The following is a 21210-nucleotide window of genomic DNA, read 5'->3' on the forward strand; positions in this document are numbered from 1 at the left end:
GATAGGATTGCGAACTGTCACTCTAGGACAGATGGTTGGGAGTGGAATTTCTGATAGTAGTGCATGTACATCTTCAAATTTACTTGGAAAAAAATATTTTTTATAGAAATTTTAAAAAATCAAGCTGCCTGCAGTGTTTTAGAGGGCCTGTTTATTGTTTCACACCCTCACCAACACTTGCCATCGTCTGATTTCTGCTGATCTATGTGAAGGATGTGAGTCGGGTTCCAATTTCATTTCTTAACTATGAAAAATCAATAGACCCAGCCCCATTTATTGACTGATAATCATCCCTCATCAATTCACAAATCTATGATTGTTACATATAAAATTGCCTTACACATGTAGATTTGTTTCTAGCCTTTCTGTTTCGTCCCATTGTTCTATTCAAGTATCCTATGGAAATATCCATCTGTCCTAATTATCATAGCTTTATAATAAGTCTTTATAAAACTGATTTTTTTTTCACCACTAATATATGTTTCCTCCAAAGCAGTCTAATATTTAGCAACGTAGCTTTATGGCAAGCCTCTGGGATAAATTAGTTGTAAATTTCACATGGGTAAATCACTCTTGGAATTTTGAATAAAAGTGTTGGAGATAATCCAAAGAGGAAGCAAATCTGCCAAAGGTGATGATTTTTATTTGAAAGCAATGGATGTCAAGCTTTCTTTTTTGATTTGACAATGATTAGATTACCAAACTGTCCACTGAGACCACTTTTACTAGTTGATATTATAACAAGATCAATGTGTATAAAAGTACCCTTCTAAAGTGGGTGGCTTTGAAAATACCTATCTCCTATTGAGCAGGGGTTGGCCAACACAGTGCTGACCAGTGACCATGGACTTCGTTTCTCTTCTGCGCTCACAAAACACTTGAGCCCAGTTTTAACGAAGGAAATAACCCTTCTTCCTGTGATCAGGTCGGAGATGAAGGTGGTGACCACGTGCTGATTTTTTCAAATTACACGTGGTTCCTACAAATGGTGGTAAAGAAAGAGCTGGTGATGAGTGGCTTCTGGGCCCATAATGATCAGTTAGTTTGCCATAATTAGGACAATTATCATAGTTTTTTGATGCTTAACCAGAAAGAGAAGTGATCCTGTTTGAAGACAAAGGGAATGCTTATTTGATCCTTGAACAAATGAATTTCCTCTACAGTAAGCCACAGAGAGTTTCACAATTACAATAAGCTGCAATGCCCCTGTGCCTTGGGGTATATGGAATATATTCTATTTAATAATAATAATATAGTAAATGAATGAATATATATATATGAACACCTGACTCTCCATCACTTTGTCTCCCTTAAATGCTGTCTTTGCTTACAAGATAACACACTTCAGGGGAAAACTGCCAAGACTATCCAGTGAGGACTTTCTCAGTGTAATTTCCAGGATTTTTATCATGCAGTCCACAGATGTTTTGGCACTTTCAGTGGTAAAATTACTACGAGGAAAAAAAACCTCTTTTTATTTGTGAAAAATACGTATTTCACAAAAAGGAAATGTGTGCCTTATGATTTTTCTTAGAAATTCTGTTCCTTTATAAGTCATGAAAACCTTGAAGCCTGTACAAGCACCACAAGGAGCGTATGCCTCAGTCCATCTTGGCTAAAATGCCATTCACGGAGTGAAGTTATCTCACCACTGTAGCTTCATGGTATTTGTGATTACAGTCGGCCTTCTGTATTCATGGGTTCCGCATCTGCGGATCCAACCAACCACGGATCGAAAATATTTGGAAAAAATTCCAGAAAGTTCCAAAAAGCAAAACTTGAATTTGCCACATGTAAGCAACTATTTAGATAACATTTACATTGTATGCAGTATTAGAAGAATCTAGAGATGATTTAAAGTGTATGGGAGGATGGGCATAGGTTACATCAAATACTATGCCATTTCATATAAGGAATTTGAACATCTGCAGATTTTGGTATCCTGGGGGCTCCTGGAACCAATCCCCTACAGATCCTGAGGGACAGCTGTATTTATGTTCATTACGTTTACCTTCTGTGGTCATGTTGTGTTTATCCCATATGCACAAAAGTGGATTAGTGACTCATATAGTGATTCACTGAGGTATAAAAATAGTATAAACAGACTTCCAGTTTTAGCTCTAATATGTCAAGAGTCTGGAAATTGTCACCATCATCCTTAAAAAAAGAAAAGGATAGACAAATGAAGATATCAGTGACTTTCCTTGAATCCATCAAAGAGCGGAGATCTCAGGGCAAACTGCCATCCTGAAACCTGGTGAGTCAGGAATGTCCTGGGAGACACAGTAACTGAGATCTGCTTCCTTGGAGCAGAAGTTATGAGCCGTAGACTGGCAGGAATATTTAAATGATCAGTTTGACACATTGTTGGAGGTTGAGTGTGGACTCACTGTGAGAGTGAGAGATTCATGGGGGCCACCATCCTGGGGCTCCCCTACACTTTCATGGGTCTTCCTGGGAATCTTGCCAGATTTCTCATGGTGAAGATCCAACAAAGATCCCTCATGACCCTCACAGAAGGAGGGAAAGATAAGCTACCGTAAAACCCGCTGAGAGTCTTCTCAGTCACAAAGGCCCACTCTCCAGGGAAAAGGACTGTGCCTGAACACAGTTCTGAAATTTTTGGGGAAAAGAATTTCTCACCACTCCAACCCCCTGAGAGACACAAAAAGCCAAGACGGGATAGGGCTCTAAGGAAACAGAATGTTGTGGTTAAAGAAAGGGTCGAGGTGACTGGGCAGGAGGGGAGGAGTGGGGCTGGGGGATGCCCTGCTATAGGAAGAGGAATAGAAATATTTGTGAAGACCCAGCCCCAGGGCAGCCCCACTAAGAGGCTGAGATCTAACTGGGAGATTACACAGAGCCTCTCTCCTTTCCCCTACACCCTACTGCCACATTAGTAGGGCTCCAGCATCATAACCATGAGTTAACAGGTGCAAGACGCAGCATCTGTACATAGCCAAGAGAGAAGACAAAAAACAAGAACCCTAGAGGAATTTGAAGCCTCTGGTACCTAAAACTACAACAAACGCTGAACACAGCCTGACACTCCTAGACAGTTTAACAAAACCTAAAGACCTATCTACCTGATACAACATGTCTGGCTTTCAAACAAAGCCGAAGGAAATAACCACTGTCTGAATAGACAAAGTGATCCTGAAAACCAGGCTCGGATATGAATTATCAGATAAGGAATTTGAAACAACTATAATTGGAAACTTTAAGGGAAAAAAAAATCAAAGGAAAGTGCTAGAAATAAAAAACACTCTAACAGGAATGATGGGTTCGTCAGTAGGTTTGACACAATAGATAAACATCACTGAGCTTGAAGGTAGGGTGAGGGCACTAGCTGCTGACTTAAGTAGCTGGAGATTAGTGGCATCTGTAAGATTAAAGGCAAAGAAATTGTATATAAACACTGTATTCTAGTTGGTAAAGTTTTTGTTTCCCCACAAGGGTACAGATGAACAATGCTGTAGCCACTACACATGCATACTGGAATTGAACAATTAAATACCTGGATGGTGGCCGGTGGGAGCCAGGGTTTCCACTGTTGGAATGGGAGACTACAGACAAGCATGAGGAGCATGCCAGAATGACCCATGTGGCATTGGATTAGAGTTCGAGACACCATGTTTAGCTTAATATAATTGCAGGCGGATACATATCAAAATAGTTATACATATGCATATATACCTAGTTTAGTATACATACTTATTTTTCCTCCCTCTGTCAGGTGAGAAGGCCTGGAAGCAATGACACTTCAGTGACACTGAGCACTCTCGGTGCCCATATCTTGGTTTCTAATACCATTCTCCAATAAAAGGAGTAAAGCCTCCTTAAAGAAATGGCTGCTTCTTAGCTGTAGCAAGAAATATACAAGATGACCCTGCAGCATCTTGCAGTGCTGGAAAATGAGGAATTGCTCAAAGAAACCACAGTGAAATGGCTATGTCAAAGGGACAGGAGCCAAATAAAAGGGCCCCCAGTGGCCAAAGCTGGAACAATTTGAGTGAAAAATAAATAAAGGAACATTGAATTATCACTCAAAGTATAAAGTAAATATCCACGAGCCCTTTCTGATATAAATAAATGATTGGAGAAATAGATAAATGGGAGAGAATAGACAATCTTTTGTGCAGAGGAAATTCCAAATAACTTATGTGGATAGTCTCCGTAAAAGGAGATGGGACATAAGTTCCCACATTTTAAGTACAGGCTGTGCATTGCGACTTCCTTCTAAAGAGTACAGTAGGAAAAGGGGAGGAAAAGGAGTAACTTTACGGTGGAAACGCCTGGAAACACTCCCTCAGCCAGATGATCAAGGTTAACAACCACAGTGATAAACGATGTCACGTTAATAGCATGAATTCCGGATATGGTGTGATGCGAATAGCACTTTACCTCTGTGGACTTCCTCCCCCAAACCCATAACCCTGGTATAATTATGAGAAACGCATCAGACAAGCCCCAATTGAGGGACATTTTACAAATTACCTGACCGGTACTCTTTAAAATTGTCAGGGTCATAAAAGACAAGCAAAGCCTGAGAAACTTGACACCAACAAGAGGAGCCTAAGGAGACATGACAACAAAATGCAATGTGGCAAAACCTAAGGAAATCTGAATAAAGTGTGCACTTTAGTTAACAATTATGAAGCAACATTGGTTCATTAGTTGGGCCAAATGTACCATAGCAACGAAAGATGTTGGCAATAGGGGAAATTGGGTGTGTAGTATATGGGAACTCCCTGTACAATCTTCACAACTTTTCTGTAAATCTAAAGCTATTCTTAGAAAAGGTTATTAAAAATAGTAATGAAAAGAATAATAGAAATACTATAGGTCTCAAAATTATGTCATAAAAGTAAATAGTAACCAAGACTCTATGAATTCAATAATTGGGGACAAGCCACCGAAAAAGGAAAAGGTGAACAAGAAGTATGATGGTGGCTCTCTGAAAGTAGGATTTTACTGCACTGGCACTCCGGTGGATTCCAATCACCTGTGCTCCGTCTAAGGTCTGTCACAAATTGTGGTATGAAGCCATCAAAGCTTTTGTGTCATTTGCAAACAAAGCTTATGGCCTTTCACTAAATTAATTGAATGTTTAAAGAACAAGCACAAATGAATATATTCCAGTCTGGTGTATGTGGAGCTTATTTCTAAAGGGGAAAAAAAAAAAAGGCTAACATTACAGAGGCATCATTCAAGGCTGCATCTCTGATAGCAAAAACAGGTACAAATCACACCATTGCTGAGAATCTTGTAAAACCAGATGCAAAAGTAATGACAAATCTTATGCTCACAGAGAGAAAGCAGAAGAAATTACTGGCAGCATTCCTTCCGGAGAAGATACTCCTTGTGGTTGTAGGTTCTCAATGGATAACACATGGAACTGCTACTATTCTCTCGCTTGTAAGCCAAGTGACATTTACATTATAGTTGCACAAAACCACTGATCTGCTGAGTATAAATAGATTCTTGGCCTATGCGTGTTATGTAGGAGGGAGATATGTTCAACATCTTTTCCTATTGATTACTGAAAACTCATGTTATGGAAGATATAATTTTTATTGAATTAATCATGACTTTGTGAGCCCTGCTGGAGACTGCAGAGTGTGCCAGAGTCAGGGTCAGTGGCTGCAGCCAGGTCGGATCCTTGTCCTTAACTAAGAGAGGTCACACTTGGATGTCAACCCAGATGTCTGCCACGCTTGGATGTTAGCCACTGACAGCCTTTGGTGATCAATAACATTCCCTCTAACCTTGATTCAAGGTTGAAGGAAATTGTATAAATTATGCAGATTATAAAATAATGCAATTTGGGGCTATGTCTTTGCAGCAAGCTGTATGATGGCATGAGCCATGACAACGATACTCTTTCCTAACGTGTGCTAGTCATAGAGAGAAAGATGTTCACAGAAGCTTTTTTGTTTTGTTTTTGTTATATTGGCTAATTAGTTTTGCAAAGGTAATTTTTGCACATGGTGAAAAATTTGAACTGTCCAAGAGGGTATATAGAGAAGAGTCTGCACTCCTCTCCTAGTCTCCCTTCCCTAGGGGCAACCACTACCACTACTGCCATTTCCTTCCTATAAGTTGTTGGCATGAAGGAAGAGATAAAGGCTTGTTGCTTGTGACTTCTTGTTAAATATATCAGGTGGAACGTATTTTTTAAATCACATTTCCCTCCTGAAACCCCTCAGAAGTAAAAATACAGGGGTCAAAAAGGCATGGAACCCAAAGAACAAAGAGATTGGGAAAGAAAATAGCAGTAGCACAAATTTTGAAAGCCGGAGAGCAAATGGGTGATAGCAAATTTGCCAGGACCGTTAGCTTCGCAGAACTCCAGAATCTCAGAAACGGAGGTGTCAGACCCATCCGAAAGTGGGAATGCAGTGAAAGCTGAAAATCGGAGATACAAAGTTCTGTGTAAGATGCAGTTAGATAAGACTCCCTCCCAAATCTCTGCTGCCAGGTGACATCATCCAACATTCTGGAAGAACATTAGGGGTTTCCTTCTTAGAGAGTTGAACCAGAGGGATTCTGGACTCAGAGAGTCTAAGAGTAGCTGTGGATAGGGTATCTTACTGAAAATAGGGGAAAAAATAGAAACATATATATTGAATGATCAGATCATTCCCCTTGGCTTGTGGAAGGCTGCCAGCAGGCTACACTTTCGGGAAGTCGATAGCAAGATCATTTCTTAGGAACGTGGCTTGACCAAGAAGAAAGATATTCTGAAATCAATAGTTGAAAATCTCGTAACCAAACAACATTAACCAGATTGCCTTAGTCAAAAGCTCTACTCAGGCACACAGATTCCTATTAGGTTAGTAGCGCCTTGGTACTGAGGGCCAGCCAAGACCTGGAGAAAAAACCTCTTTCATGAGGGACGTGATAGAGCAGAAAAGAAGACCCTCGGAGGAAGCAGAAACAACCTTGGCAGAAGAACTGAACCTTAAAAATCCTTTTTTTAATGTCTATGGACACAGAAGAAAAAATATTGTACAGTAAAACAGAAACAGGATGCTGTTTTTTTTTTTTAATATAAATTTATTTATTTATTTATATTTTATTTTTGGCTGTGTTGGGTCTTCGTTTCTGTGCGAGGGCTTTCTCCAGTTGTGACGAGCAGGGGCCACTCTTCATCGCGGTGCGCGGGCCTCTCACCATCGCGGAGCACAGGCTCCAGACGCGCAGGCTCAGTAGTTGTGGCTCACGGGCTTAGTCGCTCCGTGGCATGTGGGATCTTCCCAGACCAGGGCTCGAACCCGTGTCCCCTGCATTGGCAGGCAGATTCTTAACCACTGCGCCACCAGGGAAGCCCCCAGGATGCTGTTTTTAAAGAAGAGAATGTCATGTGAGAAAAAGTTTTGGGGAGTTAAAAATATGATAGAAGATGAAAAACTCAACATATATTTTGGAAGATGATGTTGAGAGACTCCCTCACAAATAGAGTAAAAAGATAAAAGAAACAAGAAATATAGGGGATTGGTTGGCAGGGTTAAGAATAGCAGAGGACAGAGAAAATGGATGGAGGAATTTTTGGAAGAAATATTTCAGTAGAGTTTTCCACATCTGAGGTGTATGCGTTTCCAGATTGAAAAGGCAAGCTCATTATCTATCTCAATGGATCTTTAGAAAAGAAAAAATAAAAGATCTACCATCATGTAATTTCAGAACACACGGGAAAGAGAGAGGATGCTATAAGGTGAGACGGAGGGAGGGAGGGAGGGAGAAAGAGAGAAACCAAACAACATTGTTGATGTAAAAGACACTTTCTTTTTTAACTGTGTGGGGAAAATTGTGGTAATTTAAAAATTTTAGTAAACATCGTTGGCTTGAATGTTGACCAAACTCATTAGAAGGTCTATGCTGGATGTCATTAAGTCGGTAGAAACACTGCATCCTATCGGCCAGCGTCCTTTCTGATGGGCCACGTGTCTGTTCTGATTGGTTGCCGGCTTTTGTTTTCCTTCACGTTGTTTCTTTCCATGGATATCATAAACTTAGCTCTAGTAGAGAGGCTCCCACTAATAGGTCAGAGTTTAGCAGCAGCATTTGGCAATTTATACAGTCAGAACAACCACCCCTCCCACTTTTTTCAGGTGCCAGGGTTTACAGTGGTGATGTGGAAAGCAGAGATAGCAGTGGCTCCTTTCCTGCTCGGGAACTTTACAAATTATTACTCCCCTTTTTTTTCCTCCTCACTTGGTAGTTATATTAAGTCTCTGGGGAAATGAAAAGCCAGTCTTCTTTCAAAATCAGATGGAGAAATTCTGTCCTAATGCACTAACAGCTCTCGCCTCCCTTTCTGAATGATTCCAGACCCTCTGATCCCCTCTGGAGGGTTTGAGGTAGAGGCGGCAGGGAATTATACATCTGGTTTATTACCCTTGGGAGACTTGGCCATCAGAGGCTCCCGTGTGGAACAATCCTATATATGAAAACAAATGAGATTCTGCTTGGTGAAGCTCAGTTGAGCAGTGAAGTGGTGGGACTGAGCAGATGTAGGGCTTGGTGTGCTGAGGACTTAGTGGAAGCGCCTAAGGAAGGGATGGTAGAAAGACAATGTTCAGATATTTGAATACTTAGCGTGTAGAGGGGGAGTCAAGCCCCCTTTTATGGTCTGACTCCAAAAGGCAGAAGCGGGTCTTACAGGTGGATGTAAACTCAGTGGGCAGCAGAGCAGAGCTAAGAGCATGGCCTCTGGAGTCAGGTAGCCTGGGATGGAGTCCCAGCGTCACTGCTTACCAGCTGCTGACTTTGACCTTGGACCAGTTACTCATGCAATGGCCATGTTCAAGTGAATTTCATTCAATGTCTCGATACACAAAAATAACCATGTTATAATGGCTGCCGGTGGTAGTATTCTTTATTTTTAATTGCAAAACCAATGTGACCTCATTAGAGAAAGTTTTCAGAGCTGAAGGAAACACATAACATGAAATATCACAGGTCTTATACAATTTCTAAAATTTGTCTTTATTCTCGATCTTGTTTTTCCCCCTGTGCTAATGAATATTTACACAGTTGTAACCAGCCTTTTTACTTAACATTATAACATAAGAATGTTCCCAGGTTTCACCTTAAGTCTTATCACATTTTTTTTTAAAGCTACCCAGTACTATCTTATATGCACTCACTGTATTTTAAATTACTGATTACATACTGTTGGACTTTAAATTGCTATCAGTTTTGCAGTGTGGTAGTATTGCTAGTTTTAGCTCTTCCTGTTTTGTTTTGTTTTTTAATCATTTACTTACATTAAGTGGGATTCCTGGATTAAGGAGTATAAATGTTTTTATTACTCTTAACATTTTTTTACTTAAAGAGCAATGCCCTTCCACCTAAATAGTGCGTTTAATATGTGTTTATCTCTTTTTTCTCCTCGGATCCCACTACCCTAGCAGAGGGAAAAGAGCACAGTGCATGTTTGGAAGACCCAAGATAGAGACTGAACTGAACGCGGAAAGCTGCAGCCTGGTGGCGAGACGTGCAGTGAGGCCCAGCCGAGCCAGAAAAAGCAAACGTCGGAAAGAAAAAAGAGGCCACCACAGAACGCGACAGCCTCTTGCGAAGGTACCATAATCTACTTAACCTTTCCCTGACATGCAATGTTGTGATGGTTAATTTTATGCGTCAACTTGACTGGGTCACGAGGTCCCCAGATATTTGGCTAAACATTATTTCTGGGTGTGTCTGTGAGGGTGTTTCCAGAAGAGATTAGCGTTTGACTCAGACTGTGTGAGAGAATAGAAAATAATAGAACATATATATATATATATATATATATATATGCATTGGTCTCTGTGCCCTAAACCCTTTAGAGCTCCTAAAACCCTTGTAAGTTACTAAGTGATGAGAACACTAGGAGCATCTATTATTCCATATTTGTCTTTGATCTTGTCTCTGACACAGGGGCTCCTAAAACTTGTAAATTTCTAAGTCATCAGAGCGCTAGGCTTGTCTTCTGTTCTATTGAGGTGACGCTGGGTGCGCTTCTGGATGGGGGCCTGGTCACCAGGAAGTCCAAGCCATGATTAGAAGCTTGGATTTTCAGTCCTATCCCCGGGCCCGGGCCCCGTCCTCTAGGGAGGGGAGAGGGGCCGGAAATAGAGTTAATAATTGATCATGCTTGTGTGAGGAATCCTCCATAAAAATCCCACTTGTAGGGGATTTGGGAGCTTCCAGGTTGGCAAACACATCCACTCCAGGAGGGAGATGCACCCCAGCCCTACGGGGACAGAGCCCTGTGCCCGGGACCCTCCCGGACCTCGCCCTAGGTGTCTCTTCATCTCGTTGTTCATCTGTGTCCTTTATGATGCCCTTTGTTAAACTAGTAAATGTAAGTAAGTGTTTCCCCGAGTTCTGTGAGCTGCTCTAGTAAATTCATCAAATCTGAAGAGGGGGTCGTGGGAACCTCCGATTTGTAGCCAATTGGTCAGAAGCCCAGGTGACAAACTGGACTTGTGGTTGACATCTAACGTGTGGTCAGTTGGCATCTGATGTGGGGCGGGGAGCAGTCTTGAAGGACAGAGTCCTTCACCTGTGGGATCGGACGCAATCTCCAGGTAGGTAGTGTCAGAATCGAGTTAAATTGTAGGACACCCCGCTGGGGTTGTGAATTGTTTGGTGGGAGGAAATGCACATCTTTGGTGACCAGAAGTGCTGTGAGTGTCCTGTGTGAGGAGCAGAGGAGACACCCAGGAGGAAGGCTGAGTTTTTTCTAACTCAGGAGGAGGACTGCGTCGTTTTTCTAATGCGCTGAGTAAAGCAGACGGCGCTCCCCAATGTGGGTGGGCATCACCCAGTCTGTTGTGGGCCTGTATTCAGGCTCTGTCCATCTATCCTATTGATTTGGTTTATCTTTTTTTTTTTTTTTTGTATTATAAACAATGTTTCAATGACTACCCCTGAACATGCCAAGAGTGGACTTACTGGGCCGTGCTCTTCAAGGGTTTTCTCAAGGTTCCTGATACACACTGCTGCACACTGAGAGGTGGTGTCAGAATCTTTGAGTGGGCAGTGTTTCACACGAGAGCCCTGGCACCATCAAAACCCTGGCACTCCCCACTCCTCTCCACTTCGGGGTCCTCGATTCTGCCTGCCCGTGGTGCTTTCCCAGTGCCTCTCATTTTTATCAACCCTCAGATAACCCGCTTTCCTCCCTCCTTCCCCAAGCGTGTTTCATCAGGAGTCCAAACCCAACTCGTAAATGAGCTAGCTATAGGATTTGGGGCCCGTCATTTAAATTCATTGGAATCCGATTCTCTCATTTGCCAAGTGAGAGGATTTTACTACATAATCTCTAAGGTCCTCTCAGTTACAGTTTTATTTATAATATTAAATAATTGAAAATAACCTAAATGTTCAACAACAAGGTTTGGTTAAGTAAGTCATGATATATCCAGATGATAGAATACCAAGCAGTAGTTTTTTTAAATGTATTTTTATTATATCACATGAGAGCAGCTCATGTTCATCATGCTAAGTGACAGCAGCATGACACTGTGCGATTCCAGATTTGTATGTACAAATCTTAATGTATAAAATTAAACAGAAACATACCATAAGACTAACAGCAGTTCTCTATATGATTGTATTATTGGTAATATATAATCATAAAAATGCATTTTCTTTCATTGTGAAAATCAGATACTGAAGTAGGATCAGCTTAAAGCTCCTTGGCCTCTGTGCAGGTGTTCTTGACCTTTAGGCAGGGTTAGGCCCTTTGTCCTGAGCTCCCACTGTATCTAGAACAAGACTTTGTTACAGCCAACACTACCCTGCATCGTAACTGCCAGCCAACATGTCTGCTTCCTACTGAATTCTGAGACTCCTGACGGCAGAGTTCCTGTCTTGTTTATCGCTATAGCATGGTGCCTGGCATTTAGAACATGCCAGGCACATGTTGACTAAATGTTGAAACAATTTCTGTTGGAACTATAGACCAAAGTAATCAGATTTAATTCTGAGGCTTGGTATTGCCCACTCCTTTTCAGGTTCCACAGTCAGTAACACAAGCATCTCAGATAATATTTTTCCTAAAAGCTTTGTCTACAACTTGGGTAAATTGCCACCGCGAGATGGGTGCTGCTTGGGTGTCTGGGTGGGAAAATTCCTTTGAGGGATATGGAGACATTGGACAGCTCTACCTAGCGGCATCCATCATTTGCGCGTGCATCTACCTCCCTTATTGTGATTCCTTGCTCACCATGCAACTTCCAAGTTGTAATTTGGCTTCTTGTGGAAATGTCAAAACAGTAAATGTGCTAGCTGGTCTGGAGGGCATAAGAGACTGTTCCCTCTGGCAGTTGTGTTTCTCATGGTAAATTAATGAATTGGCAAAATTTGGATTCTGATGACCCAATGAGGTGCCGCCACCCTGTGAAGTCCCTTGGCATGCTTCGTACCATCTATCTTATCTCCAGCAATAGTGGAGAATCAGAGAGGAGGGCTCATCGTCTGGAATGCTAGGGAAAGGATACCCCAGGATGGAAGGGAAGCTGCCGAGGTAAACTTCGGACACAACTGGACAGCTGTGGACAAACCTTCAGGTTTGGGTACAATAAAGTTTTGCTATGGATTAATTCGACACGTGACGAGGAGAAGACCAGGACAAACTATGCTATGATCCATTATAGTTACACATTAACGGAAAAGGCACTAAGATGTCCTTAGCCATTTACTTTCTAAATTGTTTTTCCTTGTGTCTGTAACTAATCTAATTGATATTCATGTTTAGTTACTATATATATATGTCTATATATATGTATATATATAGTTTTTAATAGAAAAGGCTTTTATTTATTTATTTTTAATTTTTGAATTTTATTTTATTTTTTTACACAGCAGGTTCTTATTAGTTATCTATTTTATACATATCAGTGTATACATGTCAATCCCAATCTCCCAGTTCATCACACCACCACCACCCGCCCCCCCGCCGCTTTCCCCCCTTGGTGTCCATACATTTGTTCTCTACTTCTGTGTCTCTATTTCTGCCCTGCAAACCGGTTCATCTGTACCATTTTTCTAGGTTCCACATATAGGCGTTAATATACAATATTTGTTTTTCTCTTTCTGACTTACTTCACTCTGTATGACAGTCTCTAGATCCATCCATGTCTCAACAAATGACCCAACTTCATTCCTTTTTATGGGTGAGTAATATTCCATTGTATATATGTACCACATCTTCTTTTTTATTTATTTATTTATTTTTAACATCGTTATTGGAGTATAACTGCATTACAATGGTGTGTTAGTTTCTGCTTTATAACAAAGTATATCAGCTCTACGTATACATATATCCCCATATCTCCTCCCTCTTGCGTCCCCCTCCCACCTTCCCTATCCCACCCCTCTAGGTGGTCACAAAGCACCAAGCTGATCTCCCTGTGCTATGTGGCTGCTTCCCACTAGCTATCTATTTTACATTTGGTAGTGTATATATGTCCATGCCACTCTCTCACTTCATCCCAGCTTACCCTTCCCCCTCCTCATGTCCTCAAGTCCATTCTCTAGGTCTGTGTCTTTATTCCTGTCCTGCCCCTAGGTTCTCCGTACCTTTTTTTTCCCTTACATTCCATATATATGTGTTAGCATACAGTATTTGTTTTTCTCTTTCTGACTTCCTTCACTCTGTATGACAGACTCTAGGTCCATCCATCTCACTACAAATAACTAAATTTCGTTTCTTTTTATGGCTGAGTAATATTTCATTGTATATATGTGCTACATCTTCTTTACCCATTCATCTGTCGATGGGCACTTAGGTTGCTTCCGTGTCCTGGCTATTGTAAATAGAGCTGCAGTGAACATTAGGGTGCATGTGTCTTTTTGAATTATGGTTTTCTCAGGGTATATGCCCAGTAGTGGGATTGCTGGGTTGTATGGTAGTTCTATTTTTAGCTTTTTAAGGAAGCTCCATACTGTTCTCCGTAGTGGCTGTATCAATTTACATTCCCACCAACAGTGCAAGAGGGTTCCCTTTTATCCACACCCTCTCCAGCATTTATTGTTTATAGATTTTCTGATGATGCCCATTCTGACTGGTGTGAGGTGATACCTCATTGTAGTTTTGATTTGCATTTCTCTAATAATTAGTGATGTTGAGCAGCTTTTCATGTGCTTCTTGACCATCTGTATGCCTTCTTTGGAGAAATGTCTATTTAGGTCTTCTGCCCATTTTTGGATTGAGTTGTTTGTTTTTCTAATATTGAGCTGCATGAGCTGATTATATATTTTGGAGATTAATCCTTTGTCGGTTGATTCATTTGCAAATATTTTCTCCCATTCTGAAGGTTGTCTTTTCATCTTGTTTGTAGTTTCCTTTGCTTTGCAAAAGCTTTGAAGTTTCATTGGGTCCCATTTGTTTATTTTTGTTTTTATTTCCATTACTCTAGGAGGTGGATCAAAAAAGATCTTGCTGTGATTTATGTCAGAGTGTTCTTTCTATGTTCTCCTGTAAGAGTTTTGTAGTGTCCGGTCTTACATTTAGGTCTCAAATCCATTTTGAGTTTATTTTTGTTTATGGTGTTAGGGGGTGTTCTAATTCCATTCTTTTACATGTAGCTGTCCAGTTTTCCCAGCACCACTTATTGAGGAGACTGTCTTTTCTCCATTGTATATCTTTGCCTCCTTTGTCATAGATTAGTTGACCATATGTGCGTGGGTTTATTATCTCTGGGCTTTCTATCCTGTTCCATTGATCTATATGTCTGTTTTTGTGCCAGTACCATATTGTCTTGATTACAGTAGCTTTGTAGTATAGTCTGAAGTCAGGGAACCTGATTCCTCCAGCTCCATTTTTTCCCCTCAAGACTGCTTTGGCTATTCGGGGTCTTTTGTGTCTCCATACAAATTTTAAGATTTTTTGCTCTAGTTCTGTAAAAAATGCCACTGGTAATTTGATAGGGATTGCATTGAATCTGTAGATTGCTTTGGGTAGTATAATCATTTTCACCGTATTGATTCTTCCAATCCAAGAACATGATATATCGCTCCATCTGTTTGTGCCATCTTTGATTTCTTTCATCAGTGTCTTATAATTTTCCGAGTACAGGTCTTTTACCTCCTTAGGTAGGTTTCTTCCAAGGTATTTTATTCTTTTTGTTGCAATGATGAATGGGATTGTTTCCTTAATTTCTCTTTCTGATCTTTCGTTGTTAGTGTATAGGAATGTGAGAGATTTCTGTACATTAATTTTGTATCCTGCAACTTTACTAAATTCATTGATTAGCTCTAGTAGTTTTCTGGTGGCATCTTTAGGATTCTCTATGTATAGTATCATGTCATCTGCAAACAGTGACAGTTTTACTTCTTCTTTTCCAATCTGTATTCCTTTTATTTCTTTTTCTTCTCTGATTGCTGTGGCTAAGACTTCCAAAACAATGTTGAATAATACTGGTGAGAGTGGACATCCTTGTCTTGTCCCTAATCTTAGAGGAAATGCTTTCAGTTTTTCACCATTGGGAATGATGTTTGCTGTGGGTTTGTCATATATGGCCTTTATTATGTTGAGTTAGGTTCCCTCTTTGCCCACGTTCTGGAGAGTTTTTATCATAAATAGGTGTTGAATTTTGTCAAAAGCTTTTTCTGCATCTATTGAGATGATCATATGGTTTTTATTCTTCAGTTTGTTAATATGGTGTATCACATTGATTTGTGTATATTGAAGAATTGTTGCATCCCTGGGATAAATCACACTTGATCATGGTGTATGATCCTTTTAATGTGTTGTTGGATTCTGTTTGCTAGTATTTTGTTGAGGATTTTTGCATCTACATTCATCATTGATATTGGTCTGTAATTTTCTTTTCTTATAGTATCTTGGTCTGGTTTTGGTATCAGGGTGATGGTGGCCTCATAGAGTGAGTTTGGGAGTGTTCCTTCCTCTGCAATTTTTTGGAAGAGTTTGAGAAGGATGGGTGTTAGCTCTTCTCTAAATGTTTGATAGAATTCATCTGTGATGCCATCTGGTCCTGGACTTTTGTTTGTTGGAAGATTTTTAATCACAGTTTCAATTTCATTACTTGTGATTGGTCTGTTCATATTTTCTATTTCATCCTGGTTCAGTCCTGGAAGTTTGTACTTTTCTAAGAATTTGTCCATTTCTTCCAGTTTGTCCATTTTATTGGCATAGAGTTGCTTGTAGTAGTCTCTTATGATGCTTTGTATTTCTGTGGTGTCCGTTGTAACTTCTTCTTTTTCATTTCTAATTTTATTGATTTGAGTCCTCTCCCTCTTTTTCTTGATGAGTCTGGCTAAAGGTTTATCAATTTTGTTTATCTTCTCAAAGAACCATCTTTTAGTTTTATTGATCTTTGCTATTGTTTTCTTTGTTTCTGTTTCATTTATTTCTGCTCTGATCTTTAGGATGTCTTTCCTTCTACTAAGTTTGGGTTTTGTTTGTTCTTCTTTCTCTAGTTCCTTTAGGTGTAAGGTTAGATGGTTTATTTGAGATTTTTCTTGTTTCTTGAGGTAGGATTGTATTGCTATAAACTTCCCTCTTAGAACTGCTTTTGCTGCATCCCATAGGTTTTGGATCATCATGTTTTCGTTGTAATTTGTCTCTAAGTATTTTTTGATTTCCTCTTTGATTTCTTCAGTGATCTCTTGGTTATTTAGTAACGTATTGTTTAGCCTCCATGTTTTTGTGTTTTTTACGGTTTTTTCTCTGTAATTGATTTCTAATCTCATAGTGTTGTGGTCGGAAAAGATGCTTGATATGATTTCAATTTTCTTAAATTTACTGAGGCTTGATTTGTGACCCAATATGTGATCTATCCTGGAGAATGTTTGGTGTGCACTTGGGAAGAAAGTGTAATCTGCTGTTTTTGGATGGAATGTCCTATAAATATCAATTAAATCTATCTGCTCTCTTGTGTCATTTAAAGCTTGTGTCCTTATTAATTTTCTGTCTGGATGATATGTCCATTGGTGTAAATGAGGTGTTAAAGTCCCCCACTATTATTGTGTTACTGTCAATTTCCTCTTTTTTAGCTGTTAGCAGTTGCCTTATGTATTGAGGTGCTCCTATATTGAGTGCATATATAATTATAATTGTTATATCTTCTTCTTGGATTGATTCCTTGATCATTATGTAGTGTCCTTCCTTGTCTCTTGTAACATTCTTTATTTTAAAGTCTATTTTATCTGGTATGAGTATTGCTACTCCAGCTTTCTTTTGATTTGCATTTGCATTGAATATCTTTTTCCATCCCCTCACTTTCAGTCTGTATGTGTCCCTAGGTCTGAAGTGGGTCTCTTTTAGACAGCATATATATGGGTCTTGTTTTTGTATCCATTCAGCGAGAATGTGTCTTTTGGTTGGAGCATTTAATCCATTCACGTTTAAGGTAATTATCGATATGTACGTTCCTATTACCATTTTCTTAATTTCTATTTCCTTCCCCATGTTAGGGAAGTTTTCGACTATAATCTCTTCAAATATTTTCTCTGGTCCTTTCTCTCTCTCTTCTCCTTCTGGGACCGCTATAATGTGAATGTTGTTGCGTTTAATGTTGTACCAGAGGTCTCTTAGGCTGTCTTCATTTCTTTTCATTCTTTTTTCTTTTTTCTGTTCCGCGGCAGTGAATTCCACCATTCTGTCTTCTAGGTCACTTATCCGTTCTTCTGCCTCAGTTATTCTGCTATTGATTCCTTCTAGTGTATTTTTCATTTCGGTTATTGTATTGTTCATCTCTGTTTGTTTGTTCTTTAATTCTTCTAGGTGTTTGTTCCTTAATTCTTCTAAGTCTTTGTTAAACATTTCTTGCATCTTCTCGATCTTTGCCTCCATTCTTTTTCCGAGGTCCTGGATCTGCTTCACTATCATTATTCTGAATTCTTTTTCTGGAAAGTTGCCTACCTCCACTTCAGTTAGTTGTTTTTCTGGGGTTTTATCTTGTTGTTTCATCTGGTACAAAGTCCCCTGCATTTTCATTTTGTCTATCTTTCTGTGAATGTGGTTTTTGTTCCACAGGCTGCCGAATTGTAGTTCTTCTTGCTTCTGCTGTCTGCCCTCTGGTGGATGAGGCTGTCTAATAGGCTTCTGCAAGCTTCCTGATGGGAGGCACTGGTGGTGGGTAGAGCTGGGTGTTGCTCTGATGGGCAGAGCTCAGTAAAACTTTAATCTGCTTGTCTTCTGATGGGTGGGGCTAGGTTCTCTCCCTGTTGGTTGTTTGGCCTGAGGCAACCCAGCACCGGAGCCTACCCGGCTCTTTTGTGGGGCTAATGGTGGACTCCGGGTGCGCTCATCGTGCTTCTGTGTCTTTGCGCACCCTATTATTCTGCCTGGAATGCTTCCCCCTGCCTCTTTGGAAATTTTGTTTGCATCCTTCAAAACCAAGATAATCCATCATGTCAGCAAGCATAGTTTCTTGCTCCCTCCTTTGGGTTTTCACAGTCCTTTAAACAAACCTATTCTCTAGCAATTACCCTCGGTATTATAAATACCTGTTTGCGCATGTTCATTTCTTACTAGACTATGAACTTCTTGAGAGCAGAGGCCTGCCATTCATCTCTGCTGAGCCAGTGCTTAGCTCAGTCTGACTCATCATAGATCCTTAATTCAAGTTTATTGAATTTATTAATTAAGCCATAACCAAGGCATCACCATCCATTTAATTGCAAATGAAGTCACAAAGATGGAATTAACAGCCTCATTTTTATCAGCCTCCTGATAAAGAGATGACAAACACTGAGTGCTTCGCACAATGCCAGCTCATGTAGAGCACAGAAAAGCATCCAAAGGCATTGGCCCTGGCCTTGAGTAGATTATAATAGAGTGGGAAAGATAAGACTTCCATTCATAAAACAAATGGAGGACAACATGAAGAACGTTGGAAAGCCATGTTGGTTGTAGCAGGCATCTGAACTGCTGGGGCTTGAGGCCAGAAGGAATGCGAGCAAGTCCTCCCTCACAGCCTGCCGTCCTTCCTAGTAGCACACTTGGCAGGTAGGGTCACTTGGAGTCTAGTGAGGGTGGCGGGAGGGAGACATTGCAATGAGTGTGCTCAGAAAAGCTTTCCATATGAAGCTAGATTAAACGTACTATTGAGGAATATGTGGTTTGGGGATTGGTAAAGAAGAGGGTTGGGAGAAAAGCATTTGAGAAGGTGAAACGAGGTGGGAAAATGCTGGATATTGGAGTTTAGAGGCACAGGCAATCTGAATCAGATCTTTAGGCACCACAGTTGTTTGAAGAATTCCGTTGTGCCATGTAGCCAGAGATAGCAATAAAAACAATAAAATCTGTTCTCTTTTGCTTTACCATCTACACAACGTTTATGGATCCTTGAAATAGTCATTGGGTCCTTATGACAGTCCTATCTGGTGTGCTGGGTGCTTAGAGGTTGAGTCTTCCTTGACCTCATCACACCACACCCCATCTTAGGCTAAGACAGAAACCCTCCTCTATGCTCCAGAGGGCCCCTGAGCTTCCCTCTGACATGGCATGTTCACATGCTATGTTTATTGGTTTATTCCTGGGGAAAAGAGGCACCATGTCTTATCTGTGCCCAGTACCTGGAATAAAGTAGGAGTTTGGCGAATGTTTGCTGCATGAGTGATTGAATGCATGGATGTAATACAATGCATGGCAATCCTACTTGCTATTATGTTATTTCTATCAAGTGTCTCATTCTCCACCTGAGTTCACAAGCTACTCAACAAGTCCCCAGCAGGAAACCCAAAGATCACACCCCATCTCAGAATCTCCAGCCTGCCAAACATTGAATGGACAGAGTTGCCCAAGGATCAGCTGGAGCTATCCCTCCTCCAGGCGTGGAGTTACTACAGGCTGAATAATAAAGATAACAGAGCTTTGAGCCTGGCATGGCATGCCTGCTAGAGCACAGAAACAGACATGACCCAGCAGCCCCAGGCTCTGCTGATAACAAAGGCTTTCTGAGCAATGGTCCTTCAAAGCGACAAATCAAGACAGACAGCCTGCCAAAAACCTGCTGACCCAGCAGACTCAGAATCCCTTACCCGCCGAGAAACAGCCCTCCCAGCCCATCCATCACTTAGACAACTCAAATTAGATGGTGAGAACATCAGAGAAGCAGAGTATGCCTTTGTGGCTGTAGGAAAGCTCCTGGGCAACCTTGCCCCACATACTCCCCTCCCTGCCTCTCAGGGAGCCTGAGGAATAAATACCTTCGTCTGCCTGTCAGATTTCTACCCATCCTCCAAGGCCCAGCTCCAATGCCACCTCCTCTGTGATGCCTTCACCCATCTCAGAACAGCATATTGTTAGGTCAAGAGTAGGTTTTGATGTTGTTCAGGGCAAGAGTCTCTGCACTGCCCATATTCTCATCTTCTGATCCATCACCTCTTCCCCTAAAGAGGTACATATAAGGGGAAGTTCTTTGGGGAACAAAGAACCCCTCTGTACCCAACACCCCAATGCAGAGCTCTCTGAAAGAGCAGAATTGAATGATAAAACTTGAAACTCAGATTGGGCTTCCATCTCCTCCCAGAGCCAGCACCCTAGTCCTGGGGTCTTAGTGCCTCTCAACATGGCAAGGATGAGTGCTCAGGTGTGTGGGAGGGAGGAGACTTTGTCAGTCTCAGGCAGGCTCCGAGTTCACTCATCAATCCTGCCACATGGGAGGGGCGGGCAGGAGAGGGGAGAGATTGATTGATTGATTATTGCTTATTCTTTTCAAATCGGTTGACCCCACTCACGTATAAATATGGCTTGGTTAATGGCTTGGACTGTGATCAATCATAATGGCAAAGGGTGGTGGGGGGCGGGGGGCACCTTCCTTTCAGATGTGACTTTAACTCCAACCACTGATCACACATCCATGGAAGCAGATTTTTAAAGTGACTCTTCAGCACTCAACATCCATGTTCTGAGTTGAATCCACAAATGCCTCGTGAACCATCTAAGAGGAGGGAGAATGTGCAATCTCTTCATCCTGTCGTTGACCAGAGCATTTAAGACAATTTATCCTATTTCATGTGCTTCAGTGTACAAAGAACAGGTTCTGCTGCTATAATAGAAATTCTTGATTTGGGGGCAGGGCAGTCTAAGACGGTTAAACAGCAGGTGTGCCCCACCTCCAATAATATTTCCCTGCCTCTACAGTTACAGGCATGCCCCACCCCCAGCAGTCTCCTACAGCCTTGCTAAAGCCAGTGAGTGACCAGACAGGGGATGCCCCTTGATCACCTGGCCCTGTTGGC

The 21210-nt window shown here is 41.1% G+C and overlaps 1 protein-coding gene across 18 annotated transcripts in view; it reads left to right on the top strand.

Annotated features, from left to right (window-relative positions):
* Positions 1–21210, top strand: part of ADPRM (ADP-ribose/CDP-alcohol diphosphatase, manganese dependent) — a 384694-nt gene that overhangs the window by 206980 nt on the left and 156504 nt on the right. For 12 of the 18 annotated variants that reach the window (XR_009499606.1, XR_009499605.1, XR_009499607.1 and 9 more), the window contains exon 6: positions 9417–9588. Coding sequence is in view for 6 of the 18 variants with exons in the window: in XM_059907760.1 (XP_059763743.1) it covers positions 9417–9467 (51 nt within the window). In the remaining 12 variants the exon portion in view is untranslated. Of the gene's footprint in view, positions 1–9416; positions 9589–21210 lie in introns of those variants that run through there. The other 6 variants (XM_059907760.1, XM_059907762.1, XM_059907757.1 and 3 more) reach the window with 1 other exon arrangement.

The sequence above is a fragment of the Balaenoptera ricei genome, chromosome 20 (genome assembly GCF_028023285.1).
Source record: "Balaenoptera ricei isolate mBalRic1 chromosome 20, mBalRic1.hap2, whole genome shotgun sequence".
Taxonomy (NCBI): Eukaryota; Metazoa; Chordata; class Mammalia; order Artiodactyla; family Balaenopteridae; genus Balaenoptera; species Balaenoptera ricei.